Source organism: Symphodus melops (genome assembly GCF_947650265.1).
Source record: "Symphodus melops genome assembly, chromosome: 5".
NCBI lineage: Eukaryota > Metazoa > Chordata > Actinopteri > Labriformes > Labridae > Symphodus > Symphodus melops.
Genome location: NC_136695.1, coordinates 10,030,221 through 10,049,703, shown reverse-complemented (window position 1 = coordinate 10,049,703; position 19,483 = coordinate 10,030,221). Strand labels below are relative to the sequence as shown.

The window sequence follows — 19,483 nt, the reverse complement described above, 5'->3', positions numbered from 1 at the left end:
AGCCCAAAAAACATTTATAATCAAGTAACGGAATCCAACCTCCAAGCAGCCTATTCCTTTCTCATACCTTTCCTGGGTTGTTTGGTGTACAACTAGCAAATTGCGTGGCATGACTAAAATCACTTTGTGCCACAGTGTTTTGAAAGTAACGCCGTCAAAAAGAGAAAAGTAGAACCATAACTCCTTTATTTTCTTTTATTTCATTCATAATGAGACGTCAGGGTGAGAGGGCTGTTCAGGGGCTGCACAGGGAATGGCACCCTGAGCAGTTGGAGGATCAATACCTTGCTCAAGGGCACTTCAGTCGTACTCTCAGAGTAAAACGGAACCTCCCCATCAACTGTCCCCAGTTCCATACTTGGTTCATTACGGAAGACTTGAACCACCGATCCTCATGTTCCCAACCCAAGTCCCTACAGCCTGAGCTTCAAATTCATTCTAATTCAAATTCATTAGTCGTAGTATTGATTCAATTCAAAACAGGTTTCTTGTGCATACAGTTATAACATTAACACGGACAAGCAGACTAATGCCAATGACGCTGTTCAGTATTATTTTTACGCTGCCATAAAGAACTTAATTTCAGCAAGTTTTAAACTTTTTGGAAATAATGGGTTCTAAATTTTAATCTTTCTGCTAAATTAAAATACTTTTAGAAAGCCCAGTTAATAGTTAGATAATCAATCAAATAGTAATAATTATTACAAATACATACATCTCACACAATATGAATATGCTGCAGCACAGACATTTAATAAATCAAACCCAAAGTTTTAAAACCTTCATTGCACATTTCATATATGTTGAAAAATATAATGGGCATCTAGTCCCTTTCGACCTTTTTCTTCCTCTCATTATAGTTTCTTTTCAAACTCAAAAGACCCACTGAGTGCTTGGAGCAAATGCATCAATTCCAGACTGACAGAAATGGAGCTCTACCTTCCTACTGCCTGGCCTGCACAACACAAACACACTTACAATGAAACATGCATGAATGGAGACCTGTCAATCACAGGAAACCCATCCATCACCAGGCAATATACAAATGATCATCTCCTAGATTCATATTTACCCGACCTGCGCAAGCACACCTCCACACACACATAAAGGTATTGTAGATAAATTCACACAGACACAATCAAACACAGGCATAAACTAAAATATACAGATTCACATACAAAATGCACGTAAACATACACACTGCTCATCCAGTGTTGGTGCCCAGACTGTAGAAGTCATCAGGGACCTGTAAAGCATTACCCTCTGTGTGACTCGAGCCACTCCAGAAATAGCCTCTGTAATGTATTCTTAACGCCACCGTCTCTTTTGCACAATAGTGCCCTTAATAACACACTCCATTTCTGTTGGCATAAATAAGGGCTCCATTTCCATCTTATTTCATGCAAATGAGAGCGCCGGCGCCCAAACAGGTAGTGGGAGTAGTGTGTGAGTGGAGTGTGGAAGTGTGCGGTTGCTGAGTGTAGTGGCATGATTGGGTACGAGCGAATTCAAATGAGCGTTGGAGAGACCCCACAATGTGCCAACGACTCCCACGCCAGCCTGCCAGCGGCGTGACAGACAACGTCACTTACAGGCCCTGCAGCCTGCACAGGGTGCCATTATAGGGCCAACGCAAAACCAATATTTATCCAGGCAAATGGTGCTCTGGGGAGAGATTATTAATGCAGACATGAGAGTTTCACTCCGGTAGTAGGCGCTGGTGCAGTCCACTACCATGGCATCGCTCTGATTTGACAAGTCCATTAGTTTACTGTGTTTTGGGATTCAGCAATTGGTTGCCTGACTTTTAAAAGGATACCTGAGTGGAGGTTGAGTCCATTTTTTTCAATTTTTACCCCTCTGTCCATCGACGGAGCCCTTTGTCCTGCTGCTGGTCCATATATTGTGACAGGTTTGCAAATCCGTTAGTTTAACAAGCAAGTCCAAAACCAAACCTTATTTAACTGGGGCTGCCCAACTGGGGGCTTAATGTTGGGATGGCGTGAAGCTTATGTGCATACACACTTAAGATCATCATTTATTTACTTTTACCTTCCCCAATGATCATATCTACATCTAACAACAAAGTATATCAAAACATTGTCTAACTTTATTAAGTTAACATACCGTTAAACAAAACTACTACTGTACAATTCTTGCAATAATGTTGTGTTTTTGTGTGTTGCAAGATAACAGCACTCTGTACTGGGAAAGATAGCCACACACATCTTTTCTCCCTCAGAAGGTCATAATCATAATCCTGCATTAAAAGCAAACACAGATATATTGTTATGTGAATAAACCATTTGATTGAAAGATATATTAAAATTAAAGAGTTACTGGTGGACTTGGGCAGACTGTGCTTCACAACTTTCACTGTAGGCTGAGAGCTAAACTACTGCACTGTAGCAAATAGGAGTGCAAACTCCACAACACACATCATCTCTGAGAGACCTTCGAAAACAGGGTGTGTCTTATATTCCGGAATCTTACGGTTCATGTATCTCCATAATTTAGAAATGAGATTGCATGTGTGCATGAATCGAGATAGTGATGTTTGTATGTTTAATCAAGCAAGCATGATTAATCATCCAAGCCCTAGTCTCAATGCACCATCAGTTTCAAACTTGTAGCCTTTAACCTCCAAATGTGGCTGCAATGATGTTGACATCTGGCACCAGCTCAGGTTTACTTTAATGTCAGTATATTGATTGAGATTGTTGTAACAAATTACTGACCCTAAAATGACAGGTTATTGTGTTGAAACAATATCATTTTGCTGACTTGTCCTTCTTTTAAAATTCAACTGAAAGGTCATATTTATCGTAGGTGTGCAAACAGTGACCATAAGAACCTGGACTGTCCGCTTGAGAATTCTTGAAGGGGAAAAAACTAACCACTAGTCCACTGACACCCTCAAGTCTAATATGAATGAAGACATGAGATTATGATTGCTTGTTCTTTGTTAATTCTATTAGAGGATCTGTTTGAACTGTTTGGTTTTGTTTGGTATTATTGCTGTGTAAAAGTGTGTATGACTATAATAGTTCATGTTGGCGCAACAAAAGAAAGAAAGAAAGAAAGAAAGAAAGAACTCATAACAACCATCAAAAGATCAAAACAGACTTTGATTTTCTTTCACAGTTATTGAGACACTCACCTGATTAATAGAGACAATTTGACAATGAAGTTGCAATTTTCCTCTATAGAATGTGACCTGATCATGTACAGCTGTTGGCGTAGACATGTTCAAAATATGTTGGTACGATATTATAATATATATGTAATACAATTGTCATGCTCATACCTGTACTGATTGCTAAAAATGCCCACTGGCAATACAGCACGTCATAGTTCATTCATTATTACATCACTTGACTGCACACTATACTACGGAGAAAGTGTCTGATCTGAGATGTTATACCTGCGATCATATTTTTTTCAAAAAGTTTCTTGGGTGCCAGCAGCAATGCCATTGGCAGAAACTGATTATTGGAGATACTTGTTATTTGATATTCCACTCAAACTAAGCCTTTTTATGAGGCTCCCCATCGAGTCCAGTTACATTCATCCACCAATATTATCTGTCCAGTGCAGCAACAGAAACTCAGTTTCAGGGTCCCTGAAGTTATTTTGCTTTGTGACATACATGTTGTATCAAAAGTTCAAACCAAAATCATATGTTCTTTTTGGAAAGCTACTAAAACGGCCTAAAAAGACAGAGGTAATGCACGTGATAACGGCAGATTGGGGGGCTTGTGTTGTGAAAGAACAGTCGGTTACCTCATACAGGGGCTCAGGATGAGAGAGTGCAAAACAGTCATGGCATGCCTGTGTGAAATCTTGTGATTCTTGAATTCTTCATTTTGTTATCGAGTTTGTTTCCATCTTTGGTGCCTTTACTCTGCACTTTCCAACAAGAACTTGTCAGTCAAGCTGTGTGGGCGGTTTTCTGACAGCTTTTTCCCTGGGCTTTATTCAGTTGATGAAGTTTGACTTTCTTCCGAGTTTCTTTTTCTCCACTAGTGTTCTGCTGTTCCTACACATCAGAGGTTTAGACAAATATGTAGGCATCACTTTCTTTGCAATAGGTACATCCAGCATCAGATGTTGAGAACAATTTAAAGAAAGCTCAGTTTCAAGTTGCTGGAAAAGATTTTGTTGAATTTAGTGAAACAAAGTTATATTCAACAGGACAAAGTAGATAATGACTACGTAATATTTTAGGGAAACACAGTCCAAAGAGAGCAGTTGGAAGAGTCAAGGAAACAGGAAGTAGACATGGAGAGGAGGAAAGGTTTACAGGGGTGTATGGTGGTCAGATAAAGCAGCTCAACACTCACTTCAAGGAAAGGTTAATGTCTCTCTTTTGATTTCTCCATCTCCTGCTCCTTCGCTTTCCCAGCTGAGGTCTGTGTGACTTACAGCAGGTCCAGACTGCATTAGATTAAATCATAAATTACCCACCCACCCCCATATCTGCATCCCCCCCGCCCTATCTCAGTCTTCCCTTTACCATCCTCTCCCTATCTCAATCTCACTCTCCCTTTATTCTCCTATATTCCATTCCCCTTGTATTTCTCCTGCTCCCCCACTATTATTTCTCCCCAGCTCTAATCATTATTCTCTTCGCCCCCCTCCTTTCTCTTGCTATCCCTGTACTCTACAATTCGAATGCTTTTCTGTTCAGGGAACTGCTAAAGTGGGTTTGGACAGCAGCAATGCAACCAAAAGCAAGGATTACTTAGGTCATATGATTGCATGTAGTATACTTAAAAACGAATTGAAATCAGAAAAATTACCATATCTTAAGCATGTAACGTATTATCAGTGATAGGCACAGGTTTTCCAAAAATGTAACTTTGTTAACTGTTCATTTGTTACCAAAGATATTAACTTTGAACGCAGTAAATTCATTCGACAGTACATATTGTACCGCTTAGTTAAAGTTAACTGAAAATATCATTTAAATAACTAAAACATCAGCTTTTTGCAATGTCTAGATCTGAGTTCTTAAGTAGTCATTCAGAAAACTCTAAATGACATGACAAACTTTTTTTCATATGTTACCATTGAGTTCACTCACTGCTCCGGATGTACTAAACTTCATGTAGGTTAAGCAATATCTCACAATAACAGCACCGAGGACAATATGGTCTTGCTCAGGTTGACAATCCATCTGAACATCTAAGAGCAGGGTTTGGATCCTTCGTCTTTCTCAGTTCATCAGAAAAGACTGTAGTCAAACCCAGTTCATCTTTGTGGTTTCACAAGCTCCACCAGCTGCAAGTCAGTGGCACACCAGTGACACATAGTGGGAAAAAAAATATGTCAATGGGAACCAAATTTATCGGCAGTCAATTGTTTGATAACCTTTTTTCAAAAAAATCCATTATAAAAAAAATGTAAAAAATAATTGACGCTGATAATTAACGATTAACAGATTAATGACTTCCCAGCTCAGTGTGTTATGAAAAGTTGTTACAAGGGTTACTTGTAAGGCAAAGGGGCACATCTTTTCATTACTTTAATGAAACCATGCTGTTTCAAAGAAATCCTGGATCACAGGTCATCTGTGCAGGATCCCCAACCCCATCGCAAAGTGATTTGCTGGATACCAAATTCAGTTGAGTTTCACATTGTAAGCTCTATCTTTCCTTTTTAAGAAAGAGGACTTGAGATAAGTATGCACTCCAACAACTGCAGCCCACTTTAGGTGTGTATATTAAGCACTAGAATATCAATGCTCCAATGCTCTTTAAAACCCAAGGTAAAAACTATATGATACATGGGGTTATCTTTCAAAGGTATTACAACATCTACTTGTGTTACCCTGACCATATTATCAGGGGAAAAAACAAACATTTCCTTCACTTTAGACATGGATTTCTCTAAAGGGACTAAACAACATATTACTTTTGCATTTTGAAACATTTATCTCCTTTCACTTTTTTTGTCCCATTTTTCTGTGAAGAAGGTCTTTACCACAACAATGTTGTGAACAAATGACCCGGAGATGGATGACCCCAGGTTAATAACTAAGCGGTTTGATTTTAAATTGGAAAAAGAGTTCATTTGCAGATGACACAAGAATGGGTCTGGTATCTATCAACAGTGACAGAGACTTACAGGGTTAGAGGTCCAGACACTATCTGCATGGTGACAAGACGATGACCTTATTCTCAACACCAGGAAATTGCTGTTTACTTCATGAGTCAGAAATCTTCAACAAAACTTTATTAACAAATTAGATGTTAGAAGTTTCGGCCTATGGTTTTTTGTTCACTCTTCATGCACCTTGTTTAGTTGGTGAAGCTGTGCCAGAAAAATCCCACTCCGTTTACTTCATGGAACAGAAAAACAAACCACGTTAGTTAGACCGTTAATGGAGAGGAGGTGGAGTGGGTGGCAGTTTTAAAGTTTCTGGGAGATCATGTATTAGAGGACCTGACTTAGAGACTGAATACCTTTTTTTCTGGTCAAGGAGGCACAGCTGTGACTCTTTTTTTTCTCAGAACCTTTTGGTACAATCACATGGCAACCTCCAGCTTGAGTCTAGCTGCAGTTTATTCGTCTATGGACTCAATAGCTGCCTAAGGAACTTTTCATAAACTTTTATCCAAGTACTATAGCGAGCATCCTTACCTCCGGTAAGTCGGGTACTCTACTGAAACTCAGCAGACTGCGTGTATAATATGGTGATATTGTTCTTTCTGATGTGAACAGAAAGTGGCTATAAAAACACTTGTGGCTTTAAAGGGGCTTGCAGAGAGTCCCCGTTCACAATTAGAAGCTCTAAACATTGTGTATGTGAGTGTGTGTGTTTGCGTGTGTGTTTCATAAAGCTCTGTTAGGTTTAAAAGTGTTACGTTCTGAACAACAGACATGCTCTATTTTCTGGATTTTCATTATAAAATGCAGTCCAGTGTCCTAGTGAACAATTCAAGCTATATCCAAGTATGACGAGAGACACCTATGTTACAGTTCGCACACATCCTCTATTATTGTTTATCGACTAACAGGCATAGAGACATGCTCCAGGCAAAAAAAAGATAAAACAACAGTCCTTTTTTTCAACCCCCACACACCTTGCTCCACTGCTGGAGAAAAAAGGGGAATAAAATAGAGTGACCCTGCGACTAGCCGCTCTCTTTTTCCCCCACTGCTCTACTCTTCCTCCCCCTTGCCGTGTGAAATCAAATTTCCATGAGGCTCCCGTATCTGTTGCACAGCGAGGTGATTTATCAGGGATGCAAAGAGCATGCAGAAACAATCTTTATTACATCCATTTCCTGCTTGTCAGCCGGGATCATGTTGGCTGTTCATTAAAGGCGCGGCGCAGGTGAGGAGAATGCATCCCGATGCCTTGATAGATTGTCTGCTCCCCTGTGGTGACAGCAGCTGGATGGATTGAACAGCGGGGGGTGAAGAGGGAGGAAAAAAAGCGCTGACTCCGTTGCTGCCCCTGTCAGACACACTTTTACAAAGCCGGCCAGTGTCATTTCTACCAAACAGCAGCACACACACGCACACACACACGCAGAGTTCTGACACTCATTGGACTGAAGCCAAGAGCCTGCTTTAATGCATGGATGCATGGATGCAAACACACGGTGAGCATCCACACACAAGTATTTATGGACACTTATGTAGAACTATAAATGTACAGATTGTAAAGTGGAGTTTTATCTTGTTACTGTACACAGGTACTAACCCTGGCTCTTTCTTTTAACAACGCCAGCATGACAACCACAAATAAAATACACAACTTTAACTGCAATATGTTTATTAAAATATTTTAAAAGAAGAATTTAAAAAAGAAGTTTAATAAAGATTCATTTTTCAGAAACTACACTTACACAGGCACGACAGTGTTGCTTGGCGACCAGTTTGTTTAGCTTCTTGTGGCGAAAGATAATCATGATAATCAGCCTGTTCTTCTGTTGTGCAAAGAAGCATCTCGGCAAAAGCTACCGGTGTGTTTAGTGGTTCATGTTTGAGACATTTTCAAATGTTCCGTTATTGTTTGGGCCTGTTTTGTTTATAAAGAGGAAAATTCGGTGTGTCTCACTTACTAAGTAAGATGATGGAGGCAGTGAAGTACAGAAGCCAGTCATGCAGTGGCATAAGGCTTACAGTATAAACTCAAGGAAATAACCTTCTGCTCTTTTCATGTCAAATGTAGACTACTTATTTTGTGCTGTTTTCTTCAAAATCAGTCAGTTACACACCACCAGCTGTTTAGAAATCATTCTTTAAATTACAGTGGGTTTTGTTAGTGGATGACCAATATTCTGAACAATGATACATGTAAGATTGAATCCCTCAGGGGACAGAATCCCAGGTGCAGTCATTGTAATCAAACACATACTTTTGGTTATAATACACTGATCAAGAACCAATTAAAAAATGTACAGTGGTGGTAAATTCACCTCTCTTTAAAAAAGAAAAGTAGCACTTCTGGAGGAGAAAACGTGGCACAAAGCATAAGCTGTAAATGATTTTCATGCAATAAGACACAGCTCATTAAGTCAATCAGCTAAGGCTGTAGAATATCAAAAAATACAGCTCTCCCTCTCACAGCAGCTACGTAAGACTTTATAATCAGCCATAAAATGTTTTATCACACCTCCTACATCAACAGATAAACACACACGGTATGGAAGCATAAATACAGCTCTGCATCTACATTGTGCTCTCATGTTCCCATCAGAGGAACTGACTGTGTTTACTAAGATATATAAAAAAAAACATAAGACAATAAATATATCTGATCCAGAGGGCAGTGAGGAAAAAGTCTTGGCTCGATTGAGGTTTGCCTGGATCCTGTACAGACCATCCCACTGTGCACACTGTGAACACAATAAGTCTGCTCAGGAAGGACCAGGCTCTTTTCACATCACTGAGATACATATATATGTAGAATATACAGAAATGACAATGCACAGAGTGTATGTTTACGCTGATCAGTCATCCTTGTGCATGTTAAGCAACTTTTCTTTTCCTTCCATCCATCCTTCTGCCTTCCTTCCCAACACTAACTCACTGTCTGTCCACTGTCTGGCATTATGTCAGCAAAACTCATGATGAGTAGAGATTCTTTGTTTAAAGACTAAATTGAGACACAAATAACTGTTCATAACTTTTGATGATTTTTTTTTTTCTGGTGCATGTCAGTGACAAAGCTGTAAAAAAACATCCCGGTGGGTCGTCAGTTTAACACTTGATACCCTTGGTACAACCTTGATACCATTTTCTGATAGGCCAGTTGAAGTCGACCAATACAGACAAACTATAGAGGGAAACAATGGCTGAAATGTAAGTAAAAGAAAGAAGCATTCCCATCTAGATACTAGGACTACATCTGAAATATTTCACAAAATAAATGACTGTTAAAAGAAGATTTAAATATGTATGAAGGAACAGGAGTCAGACATTATTTACAATGATAAACCACATAACTCTAGAAGTCCTACAATGTTTAGTGTAGAGTAAACTAGTTGAAAACATTTGTTGATTTGTGTAGTATTCCAAAAGCTAACTTGGAGGAAGTCTCCCAGCATGTTAGGAATGCTCCCAGGAATCTCCTCAATGAATCGTAGGTCATCAGAAAACACAAACAAATTCTTTGTTTATTTGTTTTGTTGTATGTCTAAAAATGTGACTAAAATATCGGACCAAGAAAAGCAACACATTTTTATGTTGGGTATTCTTCAGAGTAAAGAGAAATTAAAGATGATCGCTGCAGCTTCGATTTGTGCTTATTCACTTCATGTGGTTCGACATTTTGTGATTGCAGATGAGTAAAGTTAAAATAATATAACGCCCACTGAAACCTTAGAAATAAAAAGCTAAATGTTTGATTTGATTTTCTGGGTAAAGACAAACATGTTTGAACTAAAAACATAACTGCATGTCTTTTTAAAAATTGACAACCACCGATTATGTTATTGGTTGACAGCTGGCTTTAATATCTGTAGTTTGAGAACAGGTAGTCTAATTACGCATGCAATTTAAATAAACGATAGATTGATTTATCTGTTATGCATTGAGAAAGTAAAGATAAGGTATGAATTACTACAAAGTATATGAGTAAATGATAGTTATGGTTCTATTGAAACGTGATTTAGTAGGACATACAGTTGCCTGTTTACAAAGACATACCAAGCTCTTTAGCTAACATTGTTAGGGGGCGGGCTAACAGGGATAGTCAGAAAAGTAAAATCGAAGGCAAAACCAAATACAGAAATACATATTACAGGTGGCACAGTGTTTGTTATTCAATGCTTATGGAGAAATGGCCTGAGATGCCAATTAAATTACCTCTAAAACAGAAGGATTGGATTAAAAGATGGAGAGAAATAAGGGAGGTAGAGGAGGAAGGAGAGAGGGGACGTGGGAGTACTTTCACTCAAAGAAAAATAATTTATTTCATTGTGATATCAAAATCAATTGGCATCGATTGAAGGGTGGCTAAAGGTGAGCGTGTACATGATCCTTCAGCTGTAAGAGGCAGACTGTCCGGGAAGAAGGGAGGGGGAGAGAGAGAGAGAAAGACAAAAAGAAATAGAGGCAGGAGAAATGGAGGGAGGCAGGAAAAGAGATGGGTGGCTACAAGAAGAAGTCACCTCCTCGTTAACAAAGAAGGCAAAGGAAAAAAAGGCCAAAAATAAGAGAAGAGAAAGAAAAAAGAGAGAGAGAAAAAGAGCGAGGGAGCTCTGGCCCGGTGGAATCAATACAGAGAGGTGGAGCAGAGTACAATAGCCTCAGAGGAAAGGAGATTCAGTGGTGCAAGTCTAATACTCTCTGTTTCATACACACATATATACATGCACACACAAATACATTAGCGCACACACATCCTCGCCCCCTCTCTGAATCCTTTTTGCTCTTGCTTTCTCTTGACATTTTCCTCTATATCCTTCCTCTATTTAATTTCTTTTTTTCCTCACTTGCTTGCTCATTCTGTATCTACCCTCGCCCCTCACCGCCAATCCACACAGCCCCCCCCCACACACACACACAAACGCATGCACACACTGAAAAGCTGTCTGTATGCAGAGAAAAGAGGAGGCCTTCAGTCCGATCATAAAAGCATCTTTCATCAAAAACAGACAGTGAAGTATGAATCAACACACTTGCAAACAGATAGACAACATGGATATAAGTGGACAACCCCCCCCCCCCCACACACACACACACACACACACAATCACGCACACACACACACACAGTAATAGGACAGTTTCTCCAAGTGCAGTTTTACACAAATAATGAAAAGTCAAAGCCACTTGGTTGCAAAAAAAAAAAAAGTGTCACACGAACATTTTAACACACACGTACATTACAGCACGCTCCAACACCACTCCAGCTCTATCAGCACTTGAGACTAGTGAGGCTTCAATTAGTTCTTGATGAATGAGCCCATAAGATGCCGCTCTCTCATTTCCCTTGTTGCCAGATATCCCAGCAATCAGAGAGAAATGAATTCTCATTGTGGCGTGACTGAGACGAGAAGATGACGGTGGTTGTGGAGGTGGAGGGGGGTGCAGCGACATAAATCATTCACCCTCTCCACTGAGGGGCCAGAGTTCAGCTTCATCACACCAAACCTGACATGTCTAAACCAATATGCAACTTTCTGGAAGGGTGTACTGCAGTCCTTTATACATGGTGGTACCAAAGAACTCTGTTCACTGTTCACACCTGCACAAAACTCCTGAAGTTTCCAAAGGGAGCAACATGTGTGAACTGTAGAGTTCACATTGACTTTACATGGAGTTTCTCCTGCTAGTATTTTTTTGCATAAAGTCTAATTGAGCTGATGTGAGAATGTAGCAGGATATAATCAGGAGAATTCACATCGAGCAAGTGGGAGTGGGGCGATGTTTGTTCACCGTATTAGGTGCAAGACCATTGACTGTAAGCACGTGACCGCTGTGATCTCCGTGCATGAAACTAAACTTCTGCATTATGTTTTTTGTGTGCGCAAATATTCTCATTCAGGTGTCATCGTTCTTTTCTCGTCATTCCTTGTTTCAGGAACAACCAGATCAGGAGGATTTTAGGGGCAGTCTGAAATGACCTACGCATGTGCACATGTGAAAATGGCTTTACAATAAATTAACTTCATGAAACGATTGAAATGTCGGCCCCTGGTCTTTTGGTATTCAGCAGAAAAGGGTGCGTATTACATGTATGTATAATATATGCATGCCACATGATTTGTGACGTTTCTTAAAGGCCTCCTGTACATATTTAAAGATCCAATTAGTAAGAAACTAAGTGTGTGATCATGAATGATGAAGAGACAAACTTACCATCATCGATGATGCTGACCACCACTCCACTCCCAGTGATGTTTTTCCTCCAAACCGGCATTACGTTCATGTCAAACCCCCTGGAGTTGTACTTGCCCTGTGCAAACTGAACACACACACACACACACACACACACACACACACACACACACACACAAACACAATATATAACATTACATCTCAACTTCAAGTACAACACGCTATAAGTGATGTGGTGCCTCAAAATCGGTCACCTTACTGAAAGCTATGCACAGTATATCCTGCCTCAACCTATTTTCCACACTTTGATGAACACTCTTAGCCACACACACGTTAACCTTAAAAGGAGGTAATGCTAGTATTTTGCCAGAGCAAATATACACATTTGAGGGTTCTATTACAATTTAATCTCCATTCTCTTAGTAAGATGATATCTTTACAAAGAGTCTTAACAATTGGCTTTAATCAATAAATTCCTAAAAATGCCAATTTCCATTGAAGACCTCATTGCGTCTGAGTACAAAGATGCATTATGTTTGTTGATTTGTCCACGAGGCCAAAAAAAAGAGTTTATAAGCAAGTCACAAAAAATACATTTTTCCCCTTTTGTATCTCATACCAAAACTCTGCACATGCACGCGCACGCACACACACACACACACACACACACACACACACACACACACACACAGAGTCAAACAAACCAACATAGGCATCAAAACATAAACAAACTCACAAATCCAGACACAAGTACACATTAATAATTCTAGCATGGTGAGACAAGAGAGCCATAGCTGATCCTTAAGGGCCCAAAGACTACATGCATTTACTGGGAAATACATTAACATGAACCAGCACTATCACGTGATATAATAACCACATCACACTTTATACAACTTAACTTCTTGCATAAAAAATTCACAGATACACCAGCTACACACTCTAAACAACACATTAACTACACAACTACACAAAAAAACACACACAAAGAAACCTAAATGTCAGCAGCTGTCCTAAACTCTACTGCCCACACAAACACACACAATCACAAATGTGTTATTCAAAGTGAGTGTATTTGAGTGGTTTCATCTCTGCGTTATTATGATGTAGATAGAAAGTGAAGGGGAGGTGAGGAAAAGGTATGGGCTAGTTTGTGTGTGTGCGCATGTGTGTGCGCATGTGTGTGCGCATGTGTGTGTGCGTGTGTGTGTGCGTGTGTGTGTGCGTGTGTGTGTGTGTGTGTGTGTGTGTGTGTGTGTGTGTGTGTGTGTGTGTGTGCCAAAATGCTGCTCCCTGTGCTCTGATGGACATGAGCTCGCTAGCTGCCTCTGGTCATGTTCTTTATGCTCCTACACCACAAAGCAGCAGAAATCATAAATCATACACTTGGATGAACAAAAACGAACAAACACAAACAACATTCCATCCATTACCAAAACAATCAAAATGTGGAGGGTCTTTAGGCCTTGCATTAACTTACCTCCTGGGTGATGTGACAACAAGAGTACAATGTCTAAGTACGAGCGTTTATTCCTTGCATTAACAACTTGTCTCTTTCGAGTACTTGAGATTAGAATTCACATCCCCTAACTCACATGCCATGAGCATCTTTTTAAAAAAAGACTGAACCTAGTTTAGATGGAGCTGCTGTTCAGTCCTCTTTGTACTAGACCTGTCAGCGGCATTTGACACATTTAATCAAATCCTCTTATCCTACTCTATGAGCTTTCCGGCTCTTTCCTCTGTTGGTTCATGTCCTACGTCTAAGGTTTTCTAGAGTATCTTGGAAACAAGAAGCCACAGGAGTGCCTCAAGAATCAGTGCTCGGTCCCCTACTCTTCTCAATATACACCACCACACGTGCAATATTCGGTCCCCATGGTGTCTCATATCATTGTTATGTTGATGATATCCAGCTCTTCCTATCATTCCTGCTAGATAACATTACAGCCTCAGCAATAATTTTGTCATGCCTTGCTTATATCTCTAAATGGATTAAAAACCCACCTTCAACTCAAACTGTAAAAGACAGAGCTCAACCAGTCCCTCAGTGCAACCACAGATCAATATCCAGCTTGGACCAGCCAAACTCATGCCCACAAAGTCTGCCTGGAACTTATAGGCGTCATCATCGATGAACAGCTAATAGCTGCTGCGCTGTTGCTGTATGTGCTGCTGTGATTAAAATGTAAAGTCAATTATACTTGAATACATCTTCAGTAAACATTCTCTCTTCCTCAGGTCTCCGAATGACCGTCATCCGGACATTCAGAGTCCTGCAGAGAGAACGACCATGATTCCCTGCCAGCCTCAACGTCTACTTTTGTGATTGTTTGGATTGAGAGCCTCCCTGGCAGCAATGCACATACTTTACCTTTAAAGCAGTTTGTTTGCACTCAACATTGTTTCCTCCTATCTAGATCCGTGTTTGTGTTGTACGAACTCTCAGATGTACGTCACTTTGGACAATAGTGCTGAATAAGAATTGCAGTATTGAATGCTTTATTTCCTATATGTGATCTGAGCTGTCATATTCCAATCTGTACACCTAGCATCCAAGGTAAATAGCCTAATAGTAACCAAATGTGAAGCAACCATTTTCTTGTCAGTTTTAGGTAAAATGGATCATATTGTACCTTTACATTATTGACTGTACTTCAAGCAGTATATGGATTACCTGGATAAAAATACCACATCAAAAAAAGAAAAAAAGATTTCCATGTTGAAATCAAATCAAGAACATTATCACTATAATAATATTTAGATATATTGTTACTTGGACGCGCACGCAGAGTCCAAGTAAGGAAAGGCGCGTCCAAGTAAGGAAACAGTTCCTGTCTTCTCAGCCTTTATCTCTGCTGCCTCTCAGCTGTTGCCTCAAACAACACACTCTGTCTCAAACACATTATCAACAACAAGCACATCCAGGGGTACTGTTTGGATGTTTGCTGTTTTGAACAGGCTTCTCTGGTTAGGCTGAACTGGTCACTCTGCTCACCCATGATGTACAAACCGGATTTGCAAACAAATATGCTAAGGGAGATGTAAGGAGAGAATGATGGTGATAAGAAAATATAGTCATTTTTCAATTTTAAAGATTATTATATTTTTCTTGATTATTAAGTTCACTATAATTATTTTCTATTGATCTATTTATATATATCTATACGTGATATCTCTGTTCCATGAAATGTGTCGATAAAGATTTGTTTTTGCTACCAATCACATCTCTCTATATGAGCCCAAAGCAACTGAAACTTCCTGAAAGTTTTTCAGGCAAGCTGCAAGTGTGAACGCAGCTGAGTTTTTTACTCCTACTTTACCCAGAATTTTTCTTGCCAGCCCCCCCAAACAAACACGCACTACCACAACCACCAACACCAAAGCCAACAAGGGTCTAGTCTCTCACTTTAAGGTGCATGAACAGGTCAGCCATGAGATTCCAGAAGCAGCAGAAATTTAAATCCAATTTCAGTAAATCTGAAAACAGCTTGTGACAAATTATAATATTCAAATTTCCCCATCTCTCCTCCCCCCGATTTGTTGTTTCCACTCTCGCGCCAGCCCTGACTCTCACCACACTATCCTGCCCCAAGAGCAGAGATGTCAATCAATGTGTTGCTGGTTGCCATGGTGAATCTCTGACCCCCACCTCTCCTCCTCCTGAATCTGTCAGATTACACCCTCACATGACAGACAGGAACATCTGTAGTGCCTATAGGCTGATATATATATATATATATATACACACATATATATTTAAGAATATATATAGAACCAGTTATCATTTTGGCTATTTGAAAATTAAAAATTTAAAAATTATTTAGCATTAAGACATGCTTGTGTCTTAATCATGTAAACAATTGTAGTTGGTAAATATGAAAAATGGAGATTGTCTATAAGATGTTTGCATTTTAGAATGTTGTAAAGTTGGACACAGATAGACTGTCGAGACCCTCCCAGTATCAGGGATGGGAATCACATTGTGTGTGTTTTAATACCTGATCTGTCTTTCCACAAGCGAAAGTGTACATAGTGTTTATGCCTTGTATTATTTAAGTCTATTGCCTTTTTTTTTTAAATCTTTATTTAATTAATGTAAACTTGCTCATAGCTGTTCTTTTTTTCCTTTTTGCTATTGATGCTGTTTATATTACCTGTTTTACTGTTTTTTGGAGCTGCTGTAACACCCGAGTTTCCCCTATTGGGGGATCAATAAAGTTTATCCTTATCTTTGTCATACATCAACAAAAATGTGGCCAGTAAATATCCCCAATACAAACAATGGCATTAAATGCATAAACAACTATATTCATTCCTAATGAGACTCATGAGATCATCATCTAGTTGGCTCGCTAGCCAACTAGATAAGTTATTTTGTTCTGCTTTTTGAACTGTATTATCATTATTCTAGGGTCATAGGTGTCAAATACACCATTGCATCTGTTATAAAACACCTGTACTGTACAGCTTTGTACTTTTGTAGTTTTGTACTGGTGACTCACAAACAAAACTACGTTTTGGTGAAGGACTGAGCTTGTGTTGTTGCAGCACAGTTTGTGAGTCAGTGTTGCTCTGAGCCTCATCAATCCCCGACATCTGTCTCAGTTCAACATAGTCAGCCTCCTTCACCTCCCCTCTCTTCCTCTCTTTCCTCCTCCATAATCTGCCTTGCTCCGTCTATCTTCTGTCTCTCTCTCCAGTCACACATGAAAGCCTGCCTGACTCATGTCTGTCAGCGGAACATCCTTCACTATAAGCACAAATGCTGAGTGGTGAGAAAAGGCATCCAAAAAAGACCAAATAAAAACAGGTAAACATATTCACACAGACCCACAAACACTCACACAGACATGCACACACAATTATACCCACCAATTCCCACTGCATAGGCCAGAGTGGGTCATTGAAGGTGAGGGACTGGCCACTCGTCTTCTCCTCAGGCTGCCTGTCAGTTTCAGACTCTCTCCTCTGGGAACCTGCAAGCACACAGACATCTTGTGTGTATGTGTTTGAACATGTATGCATGTTTTTTTTTCTTTTCTTATTGTGAACTCTGACACCAGAAAGTCCCTGTTCCTCAACCAATGGTGAAAGACCTCCTAGATTCACTCTATTTCCAGTTCGATGGAATATTATTGGAAGCTTAGCATATCATTAGCATATTATTAGCATCTCATTTCTGCAGCACAGCTTGGCTCGCTGTCTGTCGATGTGCTATCAGCTCATCAAGGTCTGCACCTTTCTCTCCATACTGTGTTACAGTCATTTCCACTCTCCCTCTCTTTCTTCACATTTTCACCCCTGCACAGCACTGTATTTCACACTCTTTTTTTCTCTCTCTCACATATGACGGATATGAATCACTTTGTTGCATAATATACTGTTTGTATTGCTAAACAAATTCAGAACTTCTCAATGGTAAGGCCAACACATACAACAACATGTTATAACACTTTGCACACTTACATATAACAAGCATCTTTTTATATTGTTCACTAAAGTGGATGACAATACTAACATGACGTCAAAATATAACTTGACAGGGATGCAAGGTAAAAGACAGAGGAAGACAACAATCAAATAGAATAAACATACAAAAAAATTATATATATCAAAAATGAACATCGGTTTAATATGGACCAGCAGGAAGGATATGCGTGTTTAGGTGTAAAATAACTTGAAATGATTGATAACCCGGTGATTTAATTATTTTAATAATCACTTTAGGAGAACTTAGAGCTATAGATTTTATATCCCCATAAAAAGTCTTGTTGTCTTCACAGGTTTTTAAAACTGCATTAGGAGAAACATATTCACATACCACGTGCAACAATGGCAACCCAATTATCCAATTATATCCCAAGGATAATCATAAGAAGTTTCTCGATCTCGATCGAGTCATTTGAAAGGCATCAGGCCCTACATTATATGATGAAATAGCTGATAGAAAATAAGGAGTGCAAACATAGGCTAAGCTTGTTTTTCCATGGCGTCATATACATCCATTTCAATGAATATGTAAGTAAGTATAAAAAAAACCCAATGCGGACCTGAACCTCAAGAATAATGTATTTGTCATATTCATCTTTACAAGAGAAGAGGTAATACTTAGTAACAGTATTATGACGTAAATAAAAAAAGAATTCTTGATTTTTATCTAAATTTACTTAAAAGGTATAATATGGTTGCTCATGGTTACATTTCAATATGTAGATCAATTAAAAATGGACTAAACCCATGTTCTACGTATTTTATTGTTGAGCACTTACATTACCTCATATATTTCCAATAGTTATCAAAGCCAGAAAAATCCTTAATTTTAATTAGTAAACTATACCACTATGTCAGACACAAAATGTTCATCGTTGTCAAGGAAACTCTGAATATTTAGTCAAAAACTGCTTTATAAGCTAGCAAAAGCTTAAACTAACTGAAACTTAACAAACTTCTCTCGTTGGGACGCTTTTAGGAGGAAGTTAACTGACTTGGAGGCAGAGACATCTGGCTGTAGATTTTCTTCCTGACATGTTTATGTATGATTCTGACAGACATTTCCTGCTCAGATCTGTGATTTGTGTCTTTCAATTGCCCAAGGATTTATTTGTGATCTATTTCTATGTTTGGCTGCTCGTTGTCTGTCTGAAATTCTGTTACTTGTGTTGCTGCTTGTTTTTTCCAGGACACTCTTTAAAAAGAGATTTTTAATCTCAGTGAGTTTCTCTCTCTAGTTAAATAAAGGTTTAATAATAATTTTTTTAAAAAGCCGCTACTGAAAGCTGCTTTACTGTTGCTGGATGTGCTGCTGTGGTATAAATGTCATTTAAATATACTTGGATACATCATCTGCAAACATATTGTCTGTCTCAGGTCGGTTTCACCCATTCATATTGACTTCAATCAACACAGAGTTTGTTTTCACCAGAGGGGGAGGGGCGGGGAAGTAGCAGAGAGAATCACTCCCATGATTCCCCGTAAGACTCGGCTTTTTTTTATTATTGTTTTGATTTCAAGCCCCCTGGCGGTGGATTTTACATACTGTGCGTTTAAGAAAACCCTTGTGATAAGAATACTAAAAGTTTAGAGTGCATGTGTGATTATTGGTTAAACCATGTATGTGTGTTCAATTTCCACCTGCTGCAAATGTTGTAAATTCAGTAGTGCAAATGCTGCCTGTTATCGCT

General features: G+C 39.2%; 1 protein-coding gene across 1 annotated transcript in view; it reads right to left on the bottom strand.

The window, feature by feature from the left end:
* Positions 1-19,483, bottom strand: part of LOC306823381 (neuroendocrine convertase 1-like) — a 149,668-nt gene that overhangs the window by 100,552 nt on the left and 29,633 nt on the right. The window contains exons 5-6 of the mRNA XM_079342864.1: positions 17,175-17,278; positions 12,321-12,426 (exon numbers count right to left, since the gene is read on the bottom strand). Of these exons, the coding sequence (XP_079198990.1) occupies positions 12,321-12,426; positions 17,175-17,278 (210 nt within the window). The remainder of the gene's footprint in view (positions 1-12,320; positions 12,427-17,174; positions 17,279-19,483) is intronic.